The sequence below is a fragment of the Bombus impatiens genome, unplaced genomic scaffold (assembly GCF_000188095.3).
Source record: "Bombus impatiens unplaced genomic scaffold, BIMP_2.2 scf_1063, whole genome shotgun sequence".
Taxonomy (NCBI): Eukaryota; Metazoa; Arthropoda; class Insecta; order Hymenoptera; family Apidae; genus Bombus; species Bombus impatiens.
Genome location: NT_177482.1, coordinates 2,924 through 21,258, shown reverse-complemented (window position 1 = coordinate 21,258; position 18,335 = coordinate 2,924). Strand labels below are relative to the sequence as shown.

Sequence of the window (18,335 nt, the reverse complement as noted above, 5' to 3'; positions counted from 1 at the left end):
TGGGTGTTTTTCGCTTGTGGATTGTCGGTGTATTTGGCTTGTGGATGATCGGTGTATTTCGCTTGCGGATAGTGGGTGTTTTTCGCTTGTGGATTGTCGGTGTATTTGGCTTGTGGATGGTCCTTGTATTTCGCTTGCGGATGATCGGTCTTTTTCGCTTGTGGATGATCGGTGTATTTCGCTTGCGGATAGTGGGTGTTTTTCGCTTGTGGATTGTCGGTGTATTTGGCTTGTGGATGGTCCTTGTATTTCGCTTGCGGATGATCGGTCTTTTTCGCTTGTGGATGATCGGTGTATTTCGCTTGCGGATAGTGGGTGTTTTTCGCTTGTGGATTGTCGGTGTATTTGGCTTGTGGATGGTCCTTGTATTTCGCTTGCGGATGATCGGTCTTTTTCGCTTGTGGATGATCGGTGTATTTCGCTTGCGGATAGTGGGTGTTTTTCGCTTGTGGATTGTCGGTGTATTTGGCTTGTGGATGGTCCTTGTATTTCGCTTGCGGATGATCGGTCTTTTTCGCTTGTGGATGATCGGTGTATTTCGCTTGCGGATAGTGGGTGTTTTTCGCTTGTGGATTGTCGGTGTATTTGGCTTGTGGATGGTCCTTGTATTTCGCTTGCGGATGATCGGTCTTTTTCGCTTGTGGATGATCGGTGTATTTCGCTTGCGGATAGTGGGTGTTTTTCGCTTGTGGATTGTCGGTGTATTTGGCTTGTGGATGCTCCTTGTATTTCGCATGTGGATGGTCGGTGTATTTGGCTTGTGGATGGTCCTTGTATTTCGCTTGCGGATAATCGGTATTTTTCGCTTGTGGATGATCGGTGTATTTGGCTTGTGGTTGGTCGGTGTATTTGGCTTGTGGATGGTCCTTGTATTTCGCTTGCGGATAATCGGTATTTTTCGCTTGTGGATGATCGGTGTATTTGGCTTGTGGTTGGTCGGTGTATTTGGCTTGTGGATGGTCCTTGTATTTCGCTTGCGGATGATCGGTCTTTTTCGCTTGTGGATGATCGGTGTATTTCGCTTGCGGATAGTGGGTGTTTTTCGCTTGTGGATTGTCGGTGTATTTGACTTGTGGGTGGCCGGCGTATTTCGCTTGTGGATGCTCCTTGTATTTCGCATGTGGATTGTCGGTGTATTTGGCTTGTGGATGATCTGTGTATTTCGCTTGCGGATAATGGGTGTTTTTCGCTTGTGGATTGCCGGTGTATTTGGCTTGTGGTTGGTCGGTGTATTTGGCCTGTGGATGGTCCTTGTATTTCGCTTGCGGATAATCGGTATTTTTCGCATGCGGATTGTCGGTGTATTTGGCTTGTGGATGGTCGGTATGTGGATTGTCGGTGTATTTGGCTTGTGGATGATCTGTGTATTTCGCTTGCGGATAATGGGTGTTTTTCGCTTGTGGATTGTCGGTGTATTTGGCTTGTGGATGATCTGTGTATTTCGCTTGCGGATAATCCTTGTATTTCGCATGTGGATTGTCGGTGTATTTGGCTTGTGGATGCTCCTTGTATTTCGCATGTGGATGGTCGGTGTATTTGGCTTGTGGATGGTCCTTGTATTTCGGATGCGGATTGTCGGTGTATTTGGCTTGTGGTTTGTCGGTGTATTTGGCTTGAGGATGCTCCTTGTATTTCGCATGTGGATTGTCGGTGTATTTCGCTTGTGGATGGTCGGTGTATTTCGTTTGTGGATGGTCGGTGTAATTCGCTTGTAGATTGTGAGTGTTTTTCGCTTGTGGATGTACGGTGTATTTCGCTTGTGGGTGGTTGGTGTAATTCGCTTGTGGATTGTGAGTGATTTTCGCTTGCTGATGGTCGGTGTATTTCGCCTGCGAATGATCGGTGTATTTTGCTTGCGGTAGGTAATTGTAATTCGCTTGTGGATTGTGAGTGTAATTTGCCCGTTGATTGTATCAGTAATTCATCTGTGGGTTCCAGGTGTACTTCGTATATGACTGCCGAGTGTATGACGGGTGTGGATTGTGGGGGTGAATCGCTACTGGACTGTGGGGGTAAATCGCGTCTTGATTGTGAAGGTAAATCGCTTCTGGATTGGGGGGGTATGTCGCGTCTTGATTGTGAGTGTGAATCGCTGCCGGATTGTTGATGTAATTCGTCTCCGAATTGTTGCTGTAGTTCGTATGCAACTTGATTGCGTAGAGCACGTTGTTCGATTTTCACTTTGCGAGGATCTTCGATGTCTTTGTAATATGCTATCGACAAGCGTGCTTGCTCCTTTCGACCTTTTGCCATCAAGAAATACGGACTTTCGGGGAAGCGCGAGATTGGCAAGAGGGATGCAAAGGATGTTATTACAAGAAGCAGCAGCTGTGACTTGTACGTCAGCCAAATTGCTAGAGCGTAGCTTAGTAGTGTCCCGGAATTTACGTTCGCTGCCATTAGAGCACCTAGAGGTCCTCTGTATTTGATGTCGGCGATTTCTGACACGAACATGGGATTTATCGTGCGGGCAATACCAACGCCTATACCGAGAGTCACCCCAGCAAGGTATAGCTTTGGCACGGATGTTGCTTCGTAGACGATGAACCAGCCTATGGTGAACATTGTGCTGCATACAAGGAGACAGTATTTACGACCGTTGCGATCAGCCAACTGGACAGCCAGAAGTGAACCGATCATTGAACCAAGTACTGTCAAAGAAACGACCCATGAAGATTCGTCCTCTGTTAACATTAGCGGCACGTCGCCGCTTCCAGTTGTTAGGTGGCCAAGTGAAGTCTTTGTCCATCCATTGACTGTACCGACCAAGCCCATGGTTATCGTTGCTGGAATGAGAAATAGATAATGCTATATTTAACATATGTTAATTGTAGTGCGGTTGTTTTATAATTACACTGCGAATATTTACACAAATTTGTATTTTTAATATATACTACTAATTGTTAGGTAGATGAACATTACACTGAACATGTGATTGTGTATGCGTAAGTGTCAGAGGATGTCCAGGTCTCAGGCGAGATGAAAGACGATTGGTAACTGTTAGAAGAATCTAGAATGGTCTGTTGATAACAAGCGTGCGTGTAAGAAGTTTATCGACGTCTTCAGAGTGTAATATATATGTATAGCTGTCGTGTGTGAATAATGTAAATTATTTATTTTTCCGCATTCTCTGTATAGCTTAATATGGTAGCAGAGCGTGGTTACTAATTTTGCAAGCTATTTAGTGCGTGGGTTTTAGTCTTGCGAGTTAGTTCGGATGAGTTTAGTAAGGGAAGAAACGTTCAAAGGATATAAAATAAAAGAAAAAATACTTCGAGCACGTAGAAACGCTTGAGTAAAGAATAAAAAATCAATTAAAATGGGAAGATCGGAAATTATGATACCGATATTTGATGGTGAGGATTACGGGATGTGGAAGAAGAGAATAACAATGTTTCTGAGGTATAAATAATGTGATATTGTTATAACTAGACTGAAGAACGAAACAGACAATCCCGACTGGGAGAAAATGGATCTGAAGGCGATAAATATAATTTATAGTGCCATCTCAAATAGACAATTAGAATATATTAGGGAAGAAAAGACAGCGTATGAAATAATGAAAAAGTTCGACGAAATGTATTTGAGAAAATCGACGGCACTACAGATCGTGTGCAAAAGGAGATTGGAGAGGATAAGTCTCGATAAATACAGTGATTCAGCATCGTTCTTCAGCGATTTTGAAAACCTAATAAACGAATTAAAAAGTGCAGGAGCACAAGTAAGTGAGAGGGAAAAGCTGAATTACATGCTAAATACGTTACCCGAAGCTACATAGCTAGATATAATAGATGCAGTGAAAGAAGAGAATCAAACGGTAGCGTACGCGAGGAATAAAATAGAAATGGCGGAAAAGAAAAATACATCAAATCGAGGAGAAATGAAAACTAATGCCTTTGCTGCAAAAAAGGCAGGGTGTTTCAAATGTGGAAAAGTGGAACATTTTGCAAGAGAGTGTCAAAATGGCGTCCAAGCGAGAAGCACTAACAGTTATCGGCGTGGGTGAACACGGGGTCGCAACAGAGGAAGAGGAAACAAAGGCAATACGAGCAGGGGATGTGGAAACTTCCATCGTCAATCAGCAGCCGGCACGAGCGAGTATGGCAATTCAGGAGCAGGCACATGGATGGCAACGGTGCACGCAGCACACAGCAGCGAGATGAACGAGATAAATTATAACGAAATAACTACTAGATAACGGTTGTACCGATCACATAATTAATGATGTAAATTATTTTGACAAATCTATCGACCTTAAAAAACCGGTAAATATATATTTGGGCGTTAATAGATCGATAAAGGCAACAAAAGTAGGAAATGTTATAAGCTATTTTGAAGCATTTGGAAAGCGAAATAAAATAAATATGAATAAAGTTTTTTATGTGAAAGAAATGTCCGCAAACTTGATTAGTTTAGGCAAGTTAACGGATAATAATAACATGGTTATTTCAAAAGGAAATATTGCAAAAATAATAGATGAGAACAATAAGCTTTCAGCTGTAACGGACAAAGAAAATGGAGCATATAAAATGATGAGAATGGGACATATAGAATAAAAAGTATATTGAAAGGGAAGAAGCACTTAGTAAACAGCGCCGAACGTAGTGGTATGAGTAAAAAGGAAAGATGGCATAGGATGCTAGGACACGTAAATTTTAAATACTTAAATATTTTGAGTAAAGAGCAGCTAGTGACAGGTATTCCGAATAAATTTGAAAAGGAATTGTTGGAATGTAAGGTGTGTATAGAAAGTAAAATGCTTTCAAAAATAATCGGACTAAGGCTAGGGATATAATGAAAGGCTAAGGAAATAATGGAAATTATTCATACGGACGTATGTGGTCCCTTTAAGACTACCGGATTCAATGGAGAAAATTATTTCATTTCATTTATCGATGATTATAGTAAAATAGGTAGGATCTATTGTATAAAATCAAAAGATGAGGTGTTTGATTCTCTCGTACAGTTTGTAAATGAAGTTGAGAACCTAACGGGCAAGAGATTAAAAATATTGAGATGCGATAATGGAAGAGAATACTTAAACAATCGAATTTATAAATCTGTTAGGGACAAAGGTATCGTAATAAATAATTGTCCAACTTACGTACATGAATTAGACGGAACAGCGAAAAGATATAATAGAACAGTGATGGGCATGGCGCGTTGCTTGTTAGCGGAAGCGAAAGTACATAAAAAGTATTGGCCGGAAATAGCATGTACAGCGGCATACTTGAAAAATCGAATACTAGCAAACACTGTAGAGAGAAAGACAGATATGGAAATTCTGTTAGGATATAGCGATAAGAAGGCAGATATGGGAATTCTGTTAGGATATAGTGAAGTAGGTTACAGAGTCCTATTAGGTGGAAAAATAACAGTAGCTAGACATGTAGAGGTCATAGAAACAGACACAAAATGTATCGGTTTTGAGGAGAATTCATTCGATGCAGATAGCGATGATAGTAAAGATAATTATTTATTGGATATCATGAATAAGGAAGAGTTAGAAAGTAGAGAAGATGAAAATGATAGTAGTTCTGAAAGCTTAAAGATCCCTAGGAGATCTACAGTAATAAGAGAAATCCAGTAAGGTATCCAGAAAAGGAAAAGAGTAGTGAGATTCACGCAAATTATTGTAGAGTAGATATCCCTTGTACATTTGAGGAGGCGATTTGTTGTGAAAATAGTGAAGATTGGAAACAGGCTATGGATAAAGAAATAGAATGTCTCAATAAGAATAAAACATGGAAATTGGTAGAAAGGGTAAAAGGCAAAGAAGTATTAGATGTGAAATGGGTTTACACGAGAAAATCAGATGACAGGTATAAGGCTAGATTAGTGGTAAGAGGATTTCAACGAAGAAACGTAGTCGATGACATATATTCTCCAGTAGCGAGTAATCAGACCCTTAAGATATTGCTATCATATTGCTGCCAAAATGGATTAATCATTGAGCAAATGGATGTAGAAACTGCATTTTTAAATGGTGAGGTAAGCTCGGAGGTATATGTAAATCAACTAAAGGGATATGCAGACGGAACGAATAGAGTTTGTAAATTATCGAGAACGCTTTATGGGTTAAAAGAAAGTCCGAGGGATTGGTATGAGTGTTTTGATAGGTATGTGATGAGATTAGGTTTTAAGAAGAACAACTAAGAATTGTGCCTATATACTCATGGAGAGGGAGAAAATGTTGTTTATTTGCTAATATATGTAGACGATTTGTTAATCTGTAGTAAAAACAAAAAAAGGGATATAAAATATAAAGCAGTTATAAACTGATAAATTTAAAATGAAAGATTTAGGTGAAGTAGAAGAATATATTGAAAAAATGACACTAAGCCAAACAAAATACATTGAATCATTAGCAATGAAATATAAATTACAAGACAGCAAATTGTACTGTACACCTATGGAGACAAATTTAAAAATTGAAAAAGCTGAGATAAATAGAAAGGACATTGGATACAAGAATTTAATTGGTGCATTGCTGTATATTAGTACAAATACCAGACCCGATATAAGTTATAGTGTGAATTATCTTAAGTAGATTTCAAGATTGTTGTAGCGAGACACATTTTAAATATGCTTTGCGAATATTGAAATATTTGTACCGGACTAGGGATTTAAGGTTACATTATAAAAGGAATGAAAAATGTGAAACGATAGATTGTTATGTGGATGCTGATTGGGCAGGAGATCATTTAGATAGAAAATCTACATCTGGATATGTAATTAAATTGTATGGAAATGTAATCGGTTGGAAGTCTAAAAAACAAAGGGGCGTGACAAAAGCCTCGACGTATACAGAGTATGTAGCCCTATCGGAAGCGGTGAGTGAGATAGATTGTTATGTGGATGCTGATTGGGCAGGAGATCATTTAGATAGAAAATCTACATCTGGATATGTAATTAAATTGTATGGAAATGTAATCGGTTGGAAGTCTAAAAAACAAAGGGGCGTGACAAAAGCCTCGACGTATACAGAGTATGTAGCCCTATCGGAAGCGGTGAGTGAATTAGAGAAATTATGAAGGTCTTCAATGTAAATCTAGACGATAACCCTGTAAAAATTTGTGAGGATAACTCTGGAGTGATAAGTATAGCAAAGTAGGGAAATTTCACAAAAAATTCTAAACACATTGAAGTTCATTACCACTACGTTCACGAATGCTTAAAGGAAAATAAGATAAATATAATTAAAGTAAGTACAGACGAAAATACTGCGGATATTTATACGAAAGCACTGTGTAGGCAGAAATTCAAAAGCTTCAGGGTTATGGATGAATGTAAAATAAGAGGAATGTGAATAAAGCCATAAGTGTTAAATTTTCTGCTAGTTAATTCGACAAGCATGTAAATACAATTAAGTGTACAGTATAAATGTAAGGAGGCGTGTTAGGTAGATGATACATTGCACTGTACATGTCAATGTGTGTAAGCGTCAGAGAAAGTCCAGGTCTCACTTAAGACAAAAGACAATTGGTAACTGTTAGAAGAATGTAGAATAGAATGTTGACAACAAGCGTGCGTGTAAGAAGGTAATCGAGGTCTTCAGAGTGTAATATATATGTATAGCTGTTGTGTGTGAATGAAGTAAATTATTTATTTTTCCAAATCCTCTCTATACCTTAACACTAATATATTTATAATTAATACATACCGCAGGCTATAGGTAAATGGATTCTTCGCGATGTTAGCACGAATGCTTTCCACTAGTATTATTTCTTAGCTATTTTATTATTAATCTGTTCATCAATTCGCATTATATGTGCATTAAGTAAAATACTACGTAAAGTAAAATTTGTTAGAGACTTGCGTTAGGTCTAGGTATATTAATGTGTAATAATGAACATTTTTTTTGCTTTCAGATTTCTCATAAATATATAAAAGTCCGCACTTGGTTTATGATATAACAAAGCATCAGTGCGATGAATATCCGAATTGAAATGTTAAGTTTATCGTAATGTAGGATGGAATAGAAATGCAATCTTAAACAATGGTATGCAAGTAATTAGAAGTGAGAAATAATTTAGGAACATCACTACGAATCATCAATTCCGCCGGGGGGGGGGGGGGGGGGGGGGGAGGAAATTGCATTCTGCGTATTACAATTACAGATAAGTACTTGACGTATTATCAAGAGTGAAAACTAACCGATACTACATGCTAGGAATTGCCGCCGGAATTTTAGGTTGCACATCCTACTAGCTGTTTCTTGCAGTGATAAAATGACAGGACCCAAACCACTGCCCTCAGGCAAACTGCTACGAGCCTGGAAAACAGATACCTTTGTTATGAATAGAAATCATAATTCTATTTTAATTCGATAGTCTAGTCAAACTTTTGAGCGAATATAAATTCCAAATCACGGAAAAGATATTAATAAGCATTTTAATATTAATATCTTTTCAAAAGAATTAAAAAGTTTCTTTTTCCTATCTTAATAGAAAGTCAATTTATGGTATCTCTATCAACAGCATTAAAATATGCTTGATGTTATTTGATGTTATTATAGATAGAAGACGTACTTGAGCTTTTCACTAACGTTTGCTAAAGGATATTTATGTTTTTGATATCTTTCTTCTAAAATCATTTCCTTTGATTGTCCTCCAAATCAATAATCATTTGAAAGTTTTTTATATATTTCTTAAATATTTTTTGAAATTAATGAAATATATTAACATGCCGTATAGATAATACCGAAGAACCGTTTGAACCTTCGAATTAGGTTGCACAGTCTACAAGCTGTTTCTTGCAGTGACAAAACGACACGTCCCAAACCACTGCCCTCAGACAATCTGCTGGGAGCCTGGAAAACAGATACCTTTGTTATGAATAGAAATCATAATTCCATTCTAATTAGATAGTGTAATCAAACTTATGAGCGAATACCAAACCACGGAAAAGATATCAAGAAGTATTTAAATATTAACCTTATTTCAACATTTATTCTTTCTCCTATCTTAATAGAAATACAATTTATGGTATTCTATCAACAGCATTAAAATATGCTTGATGTTATTTGATGTTATTATAGATAGAAGACGAACTTGAGTTTTCCACTGAAATTTGCTAAAGGTTATTTATGCTTTCGACATCTTTCTTCTAAAATCATTTCCTTTGATTGTCCTCCAAATTAATAATCATTTGAAAGGTTTCTATCTATTTCTTAAATATTTTTTGAAATTAATGAATTATATTAACATGTCGTATAGATAATACCGAAGAATCGTTTGAACCTTCAAATATGATTCGATATTTATGAGAGGTAACAGTTTTAAGCTTTGAATTTTATGTTTTGGTGGGTCGTGACAGTTTAAATCAGGGTGGAAGATTCAAAATTTTAAATGATTACGATCGATCCATACACAAGGTCAAAGATTTAAGATTATTGTGACTTTTAAATATCGAATCATACTCGAAGGTTCGGACGGTTCTTTGGTATTATCGACAAGATATGTTAATACATTTGATTATGTACCAAAACTTTTAATCGAATCATAGGAATCAAAACTTTAATTGCTATGGATTCGTATCTCTATTTGGAAATAAAAGAATAATAGTTAAATTCGCTGAAAATGGGTATCTCAAACGGACGCTTTTTTTATATTCTCATTCAATTAGAATTTGTTACTCTGCGATATTTAATTTCTAACTGTTTATTTCAAAAATATATATTGTATAATCATATGAAATGCTTACCGTCCTACGCTGAGACATGTTGCCAAAAATAAGTACTTTTACGCAATTATATAATCACGATAGATTTTCAATAATTCAATTTGTAGAATCCAGTTCACTCATAATTATTTAAAAATGCACGAATGATCATGGGTAGTTATCTATCGCAAGAAAAAGAACAACTGTGAAATATCATTACACTGAATCTCGTGATTTACGGACTTCGTATCGATTTGTTCGATTTGCACGAGTGTCACAACCATACTGGGTACTTCTGGGGCTACTTCCCCTTTACATACAGTCGACATTATTTCAACACATAAACACTTCTAATTCTCCTTGTTATATGTTGAAATGTAACGAATTAATTTTAAATATTCCGACATAGGAACAATAATATTTTTGTACTTATTATATCTAGGAAATATCCTAATTATAGTGTTAGAACAGTCGAATGCCAACTATTATATGATACATATTTCCTATAATATAAAAATTGAAATGAGCAAAAATAATTGTACTGCTCCGACTATTAATTATTTTTGTTCCATGTTGCTACATCGTCTACGTTGCGATAATAATCTAGCATTTGAATTATCTTGAATTTCTTGGAGCATAGCTTCCTTTATCGCGGCAATTCTTGTTCTCTTTACTTTCGCTCTATTTCGACGTTTCCATTTCCAATTACCATCTCACAGAGAATTATAATATAACTGTAATTTAGTTTTAGGCTTAACTCGATCTTTACTTTCAGTTTTAAATTTCCGCTTCGATCGTTCTTAAAGATGTTTTTGTTGTTTCTTTTCTATAACGATCAAAGAACTAATATTTTTCAAATGAATGGCAAAAAAGGATTTGTCCGAATTCTTTTATGCAAAATCAGAAATTTTTTGTGGAAAAAGAGGGGGTGATGTTACCGTAGAAGAGAAAGTTGGTATTCCGAGTAATTTACCCAGTGAACTCGGTGGTTTTCTTACCATGTTAATATCGTTCCCGACTTAACCGATCTAGCATGACGTAGGTTCTGGACCTTAGCGGTATTTGGTATTACAGTTGAATCGTCTTCATTCGGACTCCTGTAATTAATTTCCACTAGGGGTGTCTGTAATAAATTCGTCTATAATATAACTCAAATAAAATAGAACATTCAATATCTTGTTTGTGATTTTATATATAGATAGTAATGTTTCCATGTTTCTTGTAGCTTTTTAATAAGGAAGATATTTGTTTAAAAGATATACAATAAATACATAATTGTTGATAGACAAAAATTTATAAAATTGTAGATATTTAATTTTTCGCGTCAATTACCGTATATTAAAAGTAGGAAATATTATAAATTTCTGAAATGAGCACTATTATTATAGCCATTATTTACTGAAGATAATATTCAACAGTTCGATAGAATTCCTATTGGACAAGGCTAGGTATTTGTCACTATGTCATAATACAGTAATTACTGTAATATTGGAACTGACATATTCAAATATTTTTCAGTAATGACTCTATTATAACGCCGATGAGACCATGTCTTACACATATATGATTGCATATGTATATAGATATGCTTATCAGCGACAACCACAATGTAATATGAGTACTTATTATCAATGTGTTATGTTAATTATATTATATTAATTTCACCATAATATATTAATTTCGCCATAAATACTGACTTTTTCAGCATACCTGCTGTTTCTTGTGACAATATTAGCATATGTATATGTGATATACATATGTTATATATTGCAAACAAAAAATAACAGCATTGATAACAGCTGAGATATAGAAAATTGTACTTGTCAGTATTATGTCACCTTGTCATTCTTTAATATATTACTTTTCTTCCTTATGCAAACTGTTGTTCAATTATCTCGAGTTAATTGATATTTTTCGTGTTATGAAATGGATAAAAAGTTTAGTTTGAGAACATGTGTTCCTCTAAGTTCAATGCAAGTCAATTTATACGATGCATATGTTTGTAAATGACCATTGGCTTTGTTAGACACATTTCTAAAATTACACTTAGAAATGTATAAAACTCCGTTACTACAGAAATTGCATATCGTGATAAAATTGAAAATCTTTGTCGCTATACTAATAAAAATGAGAAATAAAATATTCCGAGTAAGTAGACGCCGTGCCATGAATGTACAGTGCAATTTTTCCTGTCATATTCTACGAGTATCCATTTCATCGTTGCTATCTTCTTCATTCAAAGAATGAAAATTTTCACCAAATAGAAGCGCTTCAATCTCGCGATATGTTTTTCCTTTCGTTTCCGGTATCCATATGATCACCATCATAAATGCCATTAAGCATGATGCCCCGAAGATCATGTAATTCGCATACGATCCTATATTATTGGTAATCACTTGATACAGTTTCGACACCGTAAAACCAATTATACCATCGAAAATCACAATGATGGCACCAACAAAGCCTCTTAGTTCCGCAGGAAATAATTCGCATCGGAGAATATTGGGTAACGTACCTAAACCAATTTGAAACAGTATTTGCTGTGTAACTAAGTTGAATATGGGAATAGAGGTGATGGAAATGTCAAACTTATGTTCAACTAGGAGAAGATAATTTGCTAAAATAATCAATGGACAACACGTTCCAAGCGTAGACATAATCAAAAGTGTTCTTCTTCCAAGATATTCCACTGTTGCGATGGTGAATCCGCCAGATATAATGCTGATAATGTGGATCGTAAGCGTCGTTTTGTATGGATTGAGAGCGATCGCTGTTTTGCTGAGCAACACTTTCAGATACTGCGTAGTGATGTAGTTTCCGCTAAGGTGTTGTGCCATGGTCAAGCCAAGCATGATAAACAGAGCTTTCCTGTTGCTTCGTTGTAGTATTATTGCTCGCAACTTGGTTGACCAGTTATATTTAGTGAAATCTACGCGTATCTCATCTATGTCAGCCCATTGGCGTAAATACTCATTGGATCGTGATAGTATTTCGCATGTGCGGTCTGGGAGCATTTCGTATGAATCGTCTAAGCGTATTTCGCTTGTGGATGGTCGGTGTACTTCGCTTGTGGATGGTCGGTGAACTTCGCTTGTGGATGGTCGGTGTACCTCACCTGTGGATAGTCGGTGTACTTCGCCTGTGAATGGTAGGAGTATTTCGCTTGTGGATGGTCGGAGTATTTCGCTTGCGGATGGTCGGAGTATTTCGCTTGTGGATGGTCGGTTTATTTCGTTTGTGGTTTCTGGGTGTATTTCGTTTGTGGTTTCTGGGTGTATTTCGCTTGTGGTTTCTGGGTGCATTTCGCTTGTGGTTTCTGGGTGTATTTCGCTTGTGGTTTCTGGATGTATTTCGCTTGTTGCTTCTAGGTGTATTTCGCTTGTCGAGGGCCTGTGTACTTGGCTTGTGGTTGGTCGGTGTAAGTCGCTTGTGGATTGTGAATGTGATTTGGGCGGGGTTTGGGATGGTAATCTGGACCAGTCGCGCGAGTATTCTACGCGTGATTCGCCCGTGGGTTGTGTGTGTACTTCGCATATGAATTTTGAGTATACCGAGGATATGGATTGTGCATGTGAGTCGCTACTGGATGATAAGTGTAAATCGGACGTGGCTTCTATGTCTACTTCCCGTATGGGGTCCGAGTGTGCTTCGCATGTGGATTGTGAGCGTAAATTGCTTCTTGATTGTGAGGGTAAATCGCTTCTGGATTGTGAGGGTAAATCGCTTGTGGATTGTTGGAGTAATTCGTGTCTGGTTTGTGCGCATTGAGGATGTAGTTCGAATTCCACTCTGTGAGGATCTGTGATGCCTTTGTAATATGATATCGACTTACGTGCTTGCTGCTTTCGACCTTTTGCCAACAAGAAATACGGAGTTTCGGGGAAACACGTGTTCGAGAAGAGAGATATAAAAGATATTATTACAAGAACCGTGAGGAGTGACTTGTACGTCAGAAAAAGTCCTAGGGTACAGGTTAGCAGTGACCCCTTTAATGCGTTGATTGCAGTTAGAGTACCTAGGGCGCCTCTGAGGTTCCTGTTGGCGACTTCTGACACGTACATGGGATTTATCGTGTGGGCAATACCTACGCCTATACCGAGAATCAACCGAGCAAAGTATAGCATTGGCACGGAAGTTGCTTCGTAGATGATGAACCAGCCTACGGTGAACGTTATGCTGCATACAAGGAGGCATTGTTTACGACCGCTGCGATCGACCAACTGGGCAGCCATAAGTGCACCGATTATTGAACCAACTATTGTGAAAGAAACGATCCATGAATATTCGTCGTGTGTTAACATTAGCGGCACGCTGCCGGTCACGGCTATTAAATAATGAAAACAAATCGTTGTCCATCCGTTGATTGTACCGACTACGAACATGGTTAGCGTTGCTGCAATGAGAAACAGTTAATGCTATACATAGCATATGGTAATTGTAGCATATGGTAATTGTAGTGCGGTTGTTTTATAATGCGAATATTTACGCAAATTTATATCTTTGATATATACTGTTAATATATTTATAATTAATACATATGTTAGATGTTAGATGAAATGCTTCCACTAGTTTTATTTCTTAGCTATTTTATTATTAATCTGTTATTCTGTTATTAATCTGTCCATTCGCATTATATGTGCATTAAGTAAAATACTACATGAAGTGAAATTTATTAGAGACTTGCGATAAGTATTGGTGTATTAATGTGTAATAATGTACATTTTTTTGCTTTCAGATTTCTCATAAATATATAAAAGTCTGCACTCGATTTATGTTATAATAAAGCATCAGTGCGATGAATATCAGAATCGAAATGTTAAATTTATCGTAATGTAGGATGGAATAGAAATGCAAGTTTAAGCGGTGGTACGAAAGTGAGAAATAATTCACGAACACCACTATGAAACATCAATTCGGGGAAGGAAAGGAAATTGTATTCTGCGTATTAAAATTACAAATAAATACCTGACGTAATATCAAGAGTGAAAACTAACCGAAATAACATGCTAGGCATTGCCGCCATCGTGATTCGCAGAAACAACAAGAAGCTTTCCTTGGCAGTAATAAACCGTCAGGATCTAAACCATCGCCCTGATTCAATCTTCTGTGAATCTGGAAAACAGATACCTTTGTTAAGAATAGAAATCATAATTCTTTTGCTAATTAGGTAGTCTAATTAAACTTTTGAGCAACATAAATTCCAAACCACGGAACAGATATTAACACTACGTTTACGGGCGTTTTTTATATATCTGTCGGGTTCACATTATGATTAGGGTTAGGGGCGTGTAACGAATCTTCATTTGGATTACACATTGTTGTTATGCAATAGAGAAGATATTTACTAGTACAAATATGATTATTACCGAATTTGACAGTTAACCGTGGTAATTAGATACTCGAGATGCTAATGACTATGATCCCAGGTTCAATAACGAATTCGCGGTTAACGAGATAACAAAATGCGCTTTCTTCCAAAGTCTAACTTATACTCAACTAGGTTGTCTACGGTACAAGTATTACTAAACTAATTCTTTGTTAAAACGTAGAATATTCACCGAGCGTAAACACGCTATGTAATTCGCTAATGAGATCTGGCGAGAGAATGACTTTCCGTCACGATGATGCTGCAGAGGAAAACTATGATGGGGTGTCTCTAAGGACACGAGATTATCGGATTCGTCGACGAAAACCTTCGTTAGGAAAGTGAGGGAAATGGACGTTCCTGTAAATTGGTTAATTTCTATGTTGGTGGTTGAAGAAGGATGCTAACTGCCCTTGAGAGAAAGTTGCTAGCGGGAAGCGTTGTTCGTGAGAAAAGCAGATTTCCCGTATATTCCCGTAGTAGGTGATAGATTTAGGGACTGTTAAGATAAAGACTGTTTGTCCGTTTGAAGGACCTTAGTTAACTAAATCCTAAGATTTATAGCGGATCCTGCGGCTAGCTGAACATGTACTGTGGAGATGCATCGACATCCGGTAATCATCTTGCCCGAAGAATAGGGTCTGTGTGTGGCGAGCCACGGGACAGAAACTGTTGGAATGTTTACTGTCGCGTGCCGCTACGGTTATTTCTTTTTAACACTAGGTTTACGGGCGTTTCTTATATACCTATTTCTACAAGGATCCGCCAAATTGACGGGTAAACGAAAATATGTATTTTCTTTAAAAAATCGATTTATTCAAATTAAGTCTGAATTGAACAATATTAGGCTTCACTTTTAAATAAGTTATTAATAAGTAGAAAGTCTTTTTTTATACTATCACGGAAATGATAACAATAACATTAACGCTATAGGGTAATCATATTTATTGAGCACATTTTTTACAAATATACTGAATTTTGTTTGTGCATTTTCCGCGTACGATCTTTTTGCAATATATACAACAATTGCAAAATGTTGCTTCTATTTTTTTTGCAGTGGTCCACTTGGCAACTTTTTCGCACTTCGGACGTTGAAAGTGGCAGAAATGGAGCGTTTGATCTTTGACAAAATATGAACTCCTTTCTGGATATTTTCCATCCGGTGCATTCTTTACACAATATCCACGCGTTTATCGCTGCCAAATCTAAAATATTGAAAAAAAACTTGAAAGGGCCATTGGAAACTCTGGTCAACGACGTCCACACCAAACTTTGTTTTATTATAAAAAGCAATGGTTTCTGGAACACGTTTATGATTGTCTTCTACTTGTATACCTGTATGTTTGGTTCTTAGAAGGAGGACTTTTACGTTAGGCTTACTTTTATATACAGTAAGAGTACAGTTTTCTGATTTATATAAATTTGAAGGAAACAAAGTCATCTTGTCCTTTTTTTCCCCTGAACATAGAGTTTCATCTTTCCCTATATGAGAGAAACCATTCGAAATATATTCTGTTTGGACGTCCACTGCAAACCAAAACGTAATGCCAAATTTATAAGGCTTATTCGGCATATATTGCGTAAACTTGCATCGGGCTTTCGTTGGAAATAATTGGTCATCTATTAAGACATTTTCATATGGCTTGTAACAAGCCTGGCTATTACTTGTAAATCTGTTCTATATTTCGGATATTAGCGCAAATTTATCTGTTTGTAATCTTTCGGAGGCTTTCAATGATCTCGCTTCACATGCGCCCCGGGCATATAGAATTCTTAGAAAACTACGTAACTCAGCAACTGTGATTGTCCGTCTTTTTTCAAAACTCGATGAGTCTCGGTTTCAGTGCAATCTTTTATGTGTTCCATTATGTGCCTGTCAATTATCAATTCGAAAGAACTAGTTATAGAACCCGACATAATATTTCTCTTAGCATAGCTAGTAGGTCCTGCGATATCCTTGAATATCATACGAACGGGCATCCTACCCCTAGATCTGCCTGCTTTCACTTTTATCCACTGTGTCCTGTCAATTGCAATTTCAATTTCACCCATTACATTTTGAGATGTGCTTGGAATACTCGTTCTTTCATCCTCGAAGTTAGAACTAGAAAAAATACGCATCTTTCTCTTGTACCGACACACTTTCAAGAAGTTTTCATCTTCACTACCCGAAGGTCCTTGTATCTCTCCACTTTCAGTGTATTCAGAACTTTCATTGTCAGCTTCGCTTTGGTCTAATTCATATTGATCTTCTTCGGAGGTGTCCTCAGAACGATCTTCATTGATGTTGACAATTATGTTCAATATCTTATTATATCTCTTGGATTTACTCATAATTGCTAGAAAAGGAGGATTGATCAAAAAAAGAAAATACTATGATCACATTCAATTATCCTATTGTAAATACTTATAATAAGCGGATAAAATAATGGGAAATGTCTACAATAACTGAAACCGTTGCACAGTCTTTGAAAATCGGTTTGTTTATGAAATCAGCTAGCCCGTCAATTTGACAGGTTTTAGAGATAGGTGTACTACATACAGATTTAAAACATTAGAAAGCCCAGGAAAAAATAATTGTGTGTATAAATTCTGTAGATGAAACGATTAATTTACGATGCAAAATGGGTAACATTTTTCAGATATTTCATTTCGAAGTTTGAAATCCGTCAAATTGATGGGCCCCGTAAACCTAGTGGTAATAAGTATTTAAATATTAATATTTTTCAAAAGAATTGAAAAATGTTCTTTTACCTATCTTAATAGAAATACAATTTCTGGTATTTCCATCAACAATATTAAAATATGCTTGATATAATTTGATGTCATTATAGATAGAAGACGATACTTGAGATTTTCACTGACGTTTGCTAAAGGTTATATGTGCTTTTGACAACTTTCTTCTAAAATCATTTCCTATGAGTGTCCTCCAAATCAATGATAATTTGAAAGGCTTTTATACGTTTCTTAAATATCTTTTCTAAATAATGAAATATATTAACATGTATAGATAATACCGAGGAACCGTTTGAACCTTCGAATATGATTCGATATTTATAAGACGTAACACCTTTAAGCTTTGAACTTTATGTTTTGGTGGGTCGTGACAGTTTAAATCAGGCAGAAAGATTCAAAATTTTAAATGATCACGATCGATCAAGACACAAGGTCAAAGATTTAAGATTATTGTGACTTTTAAATATCTACACGATATGTTGATACATTCCATTATTTGCCAAAACTTTTAATCGAGTCGTAGGAATCAAAACCTTAATTCCTATGGATTCGTATCTGTTATTTGGAAATA

General features: G+C 36.6%; 3 protein-coding genes across 3 annotated transcripts in view; all 3 read right to left on the bottom strand.

The window, feature by feature from the left end:
• The window catches only part of LOC105681485 (TRIO and F-actin-binding protein), a gene marked incomplete at its 5' end in the record, with an annotated part of 14,179 nt that extends 1,290 nt beyond the window's left edge, over window positions 1–12,889 (bottom strand). The window contains 2 exons of the mRNA XM_033323528.1: window positions 1–1,238; window positions 12,731–12,889. Of these exons, the coding sequence (XP_033179419.1) occupies window positions 1–1,238; window positions 12,731–12,889 (1,397 nt within the window). The remainder of the gene's footprint in view (window positions 1,239–12,730) is intronic.
• A 3,035-nt stretch (window positions 12,890–15,924) lies between these two features.
• On the bottom strand, window positions 15,925–16,471 carry LOC117152301. Its single transcript, XM_033323527.1, has 2 exons — window positions 16,295–16,471; window positions 15,925–16,224 (listed from the first exon to the last, which is right to left on the bottom strand). Exons 1-2 carry the CDS (start codon window positions 16,467–16,469, stop codon window positions 15,989–15,991), a joined length of 411 nt encoding a protein of 136 aa, XP_033179418.1. The 5' UTR covers window positions 16,470–16,471; the 3' UTR covers window positions 15,925–15,988.
• Window positions 16,472–16,560: 89 nt separating this feature from the next.
• On the bottom strand, window positions 16,561–17,455 carry LOC100740233. Its single transcript, XM_012391330.3, has one exon. It carries the CDS (start codon window positions 17,360–17,362, stop codon window positions 16,802–16,804), a length of 561 nt encoding a protein of 186 aa, XP_012246753.1. The 5' UTR covers window positions 17,363–17,455; the 3' UTR covers window positions 16,561–16,801.
• Window positions 17,456–18,335: the final 880 nt, after the last annotated feature.

Excerpts from the sequence above, each read along its gene's own strand:
- LOC117152301 (XM_033323527.1), bottom strand. The coding sequence starts at position 16,469 with ATGACTTTGTTTCCTTCAAATTTATATAAATCAGAAAACTGTACTCTT. Across the intron at positions 16,225-16,294 it reads TTATAATAAAACAAAGTTTG|CGATAAACGCGTGGATATTG; the intron begins GTGTGGACGTCG and ends TAGATTTGGCAG.
- LOC100740233 (XM_012391330.3), bottom strand. The coding sequence starts at position 17,362 with ATGAGTAAATCCAAGAGATATAATAAGATATTGAACATAATTGTCAAC.